The sequence below is a fragment of the Limulus polyphemus genome, unplaced genomic scaffold, assembly GCF_000517525.1.
Source record: "Limulus polyphemus unplaced genomic scaffold, Limulus_polyphemus-2.1.2 Scaffold554, whole genome shotgun sequence".
Lineage (NCBI taxonomy): Eukaryota > Metazoa > Arthropoda > Merostomata > Xiphosura > Limulidae > Limulus > Limulus polyphemus.
In genome coordinates this window covers 226299-230873 of record NW_013666164.1, presented here as the reverse complement: position 1 = coordinate 230873, position 4575 = coordinate 226299, and the positions used below count along the sequence as shown (strand labels likewise).

The following is a 4575-nucleotide window of genomic DNA, read 5'->3' as shown; positions in this document are numbered from 1 at the left end:
TTTTTTTAAGGGGGGGTACAAAAGGGATAATTAATCCTGTTACTTAGTTAAGATCAGTCACAGATGCTGTGGATGCTGCTGATTAGTTGTCCCTCCTCCAGTAAGCAGCTCTAAATAAGGGATAGCTCGGCCTGAACTTAGATTACCTGACTTGGTTGGTTGGCCCATGTGTTGCATAAGGTGCCATTTATGTTGTAAGTCTGATAACAATACCACTATTTTGTTGAATAAGAAAAACTGTATGAGGCTTTTATATATGAGCTGAATTATGCATGTTGGGTTTATGACCTAACTACAAAATATGTACGAATAAAAAGGCTTATGGATATCAAAATATCTTAAATTAGCATGCTTCCTGGGGAAGTTTTATTGTCAGTAGGTCAATACAACTGGGTTTAAAGTAACAGCATCGATATATTTGAATGACCTATCTATCATTCAGATCTTCAAAATATCACTGAGATTATTTGGGAAGGTTAGTGCAAAAAGCTAGACTGTATTCTTCCAGACATCGTAATGTGTCGAAGCTTAAAAAATAATAACAAGAAGAAAATTGAGAGGAATTATTTCACGTACCTGTTGGAATCAAGATGAAAACATGTCTAACAGATAACAAAATGTATTCTGGCCTAGGGTGATGCTATACTGTATTAGTTAAACTAACTCAAATACCCATTCAATGCACAGGGAATATAAAAGGACCTCTCAGGGAGTGGTATAGGTGGACCAGATTTAAATACCGACCTTCCATGTCACTCCTCATAGTAACCAATAGACACCTTCAAAGTTTGATAGAGATTAATACATATTGTTACGTCTCCGTTTGTTAATTGATTTTCCGTAACTTCGTTCCGACGAAACTTTAGCGACACAAGTCCTTACTTAATAAAACTGGTTTATTATTTCTGAATATAACTTTACCGATACACTTATTTTCAACAGTCGCTCTTTTACAAACGTTTTAACAACGAACGTTAACTTCAAAAATACTTCCTGACTGCAGTTCAATTACTCACTACCTACACACACATTATTGTCACGTCACGCCGTGACCATCTTATATATACCAGACCAACCCCCAATCTAGTAAATGCTAGAGCACTCCCGAAGGAACGGGATAGTTCTAGAAAGCAGGTGGCGTGACAATAGTCACGTGATCTCGCTGACGCAACAATATTATAGCGACCAAATAGGCCACCCTGTGGTCATATCCATCAAAAATTATAGGTATGAATAACAGACCCACTGACAGACAGTGGCTTCTCGGTAATTGTCATAGGGGCTAGATCCTAATGCCAACACCATAATACTCTCCCATGGAGGCTCCTAAGGATAAAAAGCGCACACACATATGATTTTAGGACCTGAAAGGCAACCAGGGGTGGTCAGAAAATTTTGCTTCTCTTCACTTTCAATGTAGTTGTCACTGGTCATAACGCTATATATTTGTTAGAAAACAAATGTTATGATGTGAACACCTTTTACTGGTAAAGTGTAATTATAACCAATCATATATGTCATAACATAGTAGGATTAGGTTTATTGTATTTTTAAACACTATGTTCTTTATGGTCCCTAAAGATTTTCTCAGAAAAATGTTTTATAATAGTATTTCAACCACACTATGACTGCCCGACCCATCGACAACAATGCGTTTCGCTAAGGGACCGAATAAAAAATTTAGTGTTTACAAATACAACAAATCTAATACTGATGGTCTTATGACAAATATAACTGAATTGGTAATGTATTGATTTGTTACTTTCTTTGCTGAAACTGATGTTTCGACGAAGAAAAAAAGTCACAAATAAATAGCAACCAATGGCTCAGCAGTAAGTCTGAAGGCTTATATACCTGTGCTGGGCACAACACAAATAGCTCATTGTGTAGCTTTGTGCATAACTACAAACATACAGATAAATGAATAACTGGTTACTCTGCTGAATAATAATAAGTAAGTAATTGTAAAGGTATGTCACATGTTATCCAATCATTTAAAGTATGTTAGTGTTACGTTATTAGTACCATTCTTCAAAATCAAACAAACATTTGGTAATGAGCTTTAACTTAGGATATTTTAGGTGGCGCGTTAGTCTGATGTTTTGTAAAAACGCCGCCCGATGAGGCAGTAACTATATTAAATTTCTGTAATTGTAAGTAGAGTTAGGTTATTTAATGAAAAGTTAAAAATTAATGGAACTAAACACGGTAATTTATGGAGTAATCTAGTCGTTGCATATTGTCAGTTTGACATCGTAAATCTATGAATTCTTTGGATTTGGAATTAAGTCTGGTAAGTTAGGTGGTGAGGTAGGCCTAAAACTAAAAGTAAACTTTTAGTTTCTTTTTTAAAGTAACATAACGGTACTTACGGAAATAATCCATTACGAGTTGAACTCAGTTGACTTGTAAATAAAATTAAAAATGCTGGAGCCTAACCTATCTTTTTCTCCCCAATTTTAAACTTATGCCCACTTAGTTTCACTTTCAGAATGTAGTACAGAGAATTGAGAAATCCGAGGCTTTTATTTTTAAAATATTAATCATCTGAATAATTTGGAAAATTTTAATAAGAACAACGCTTACCTTTCTTTTCTCAAGAGAGAGTAAGTTGAGATCTTACTGTATCTCTGTAAGATAACCATTTCATCCCCAGTCCAGATTATTATATTTGATCTATGCAGAAAACATATTCCTTGCTCACCTTATAGTTTATTACTTGATAAAAATCTGTCTGCACATATATTCTGATATTGACAATCTATATTAGCTTACTTGAAGACATTTAAACATTTAATTATCCTTATATTATTTTAAAATTTTATATAAATGTGTGTATATTATATTTGGAGTATTGTTTTAAATAAAAGTTGATTACTTATAAACATTAATTTTTACACTACTGTACTGCAATTATGTATGGTAATATGCAAATAAATGCTTCTTTGTACTAACCAAAATAGGCTATAAATGTATTATATTAATTTTTTGATGTGACAAATTTCAGCATGAGGGATGACATCAAAATTTTTATTTCATCATACCCATTCCCCATACAATAAACATTACAGTCTGGTCCAGAATCTTCTTTATAGTGTTTTTCCCTCTGAACCCTTTCAAATGACTCAATATCATTTCTTGGATAAGAAGATCAAACATGTACACAATATTCCAAGTAAAGTTTAACTAGTGATTTGTATAGAGAGAATTATCTCTTTTTATCTTGTGATTAGTATGCCCATTACACATCCAAAGTTTCTTTAGCTTTATTAGTAGCACTGCATCAAAGGCATGATACTTACCTCTCACTATGAGAAGTTATTTTTCTTCACTCACACTACTGAGTGGGTTCCCATTTATATAAAATCTTTAATCCAAATTATGATAACCATAATGCATTACTTTGAAGTTACTAGAATTAAAAGTCATTTGCCTAATGTTTATCCAACTTACCAATTGATCCAAGTCATTCTGTAATACTTCAACATACCCAATACAGCTAGAAATACCCATAAATATGCCTCTGTGAATATCATAAATGTCAATAAGAATAAGCAAAGGCCTAAGCATTGATCCCTGAGACTTCACCACTAAGAAGGGTACATTTTTAATGAACTCTGTTAACAACAACCTTTTGCTTTTTCTCATCCAGACAACTTACAATTAACTAGTCTTTGCCAAACTTCTAACAATGTGGTTTTCTTGACTAATTTTCTGTGACACTTTATCTAAAGCCATTGAGAAATTTAAGTCCACGAAGTTCACATCCTTAAAAATAGGAGTAACCATAGCAACTCTCCAGTCCTGATGCACCTCCCCATTCTCTATTGACAGACCAAAAATGAAATATTGAGGAAACCTTGTATGGCTATGGAATTAATATTTAATTGATTCAGGTCAAATATTTTACATAGAATATTGCTCAGGATTAGGAATATTTGCAGACATGTTAAACTACAAAAATAGAACATTTAAAAGATTAGCTTAATGCTTCATATAAACTTGCACTTTGATTGATGTTGAAAAAGGAAATAAATAAATTAATCTTGTTTAATTTCTAGGTTAATTGTTTATTTAAGTGTATTGGCTTTAATCCTTTCAAGATGGGTCATAGGTGAAAGGCCATGTTATCTTGTTTGTTGACTCGTTTTCAAAATTTTATTGAACTACTATTTCATGAATTGGTATCAAACTGTAGATTATAATTCAAGTTTTAAAACTTTAAGTAACTTTTGGTAACTATCCAGACATTATAAACATTTCTCATGTGAAATTTCAAAATTTTCTGATGCATAAAAGTATTTTTAATCTTAAAATGAAAATTACTTTGCATGATAGATAGGCAAGATGTGAAAATAAAAGACATGAGAGAAACATTGTTTTACAAACCTTATTACTTTAAAACAAAATTAGATATTTTGCATATGAAAGCATTGTAATGTTTTTCGGTAATCTGCCAAATTTTGTTAACATTTACTTACTAATTTAAAAGTTATAGCATGAAAACTATAACAAGCACAAAATGGTTACGAGGTTGTCACATTGTCCGACCCCATATTGAAAGAGTTAAGATAG

The 4575-nt window shown here is 32.5% G+C and overlaps 1 protein-coding gene across 1 annotated transcript in view; it reads left to right on the top strand.

Annotated features, from left to right (window-relative positions):
- The first annotated feature begins 2110 nt into the window (after positions 1 to 2110).
- LOC111085687 overlaps positions 2111 to 4575 on the top strand; it is an 81586-nt gene continuing 79121 nt past the window's right edge. Inside the window, exon 1 of the mRNA XM_022385464.1 lies at positions 2111 to 2293. Coding sequence (XP_022241172.1) covers positions 2264 to 2293 — 30 coding nt within the window. The 5' untranslated portion in view covers positions 2111 to 2263. The remainder of the gene's footprint in view (positions 2294 to 4575) is intronic.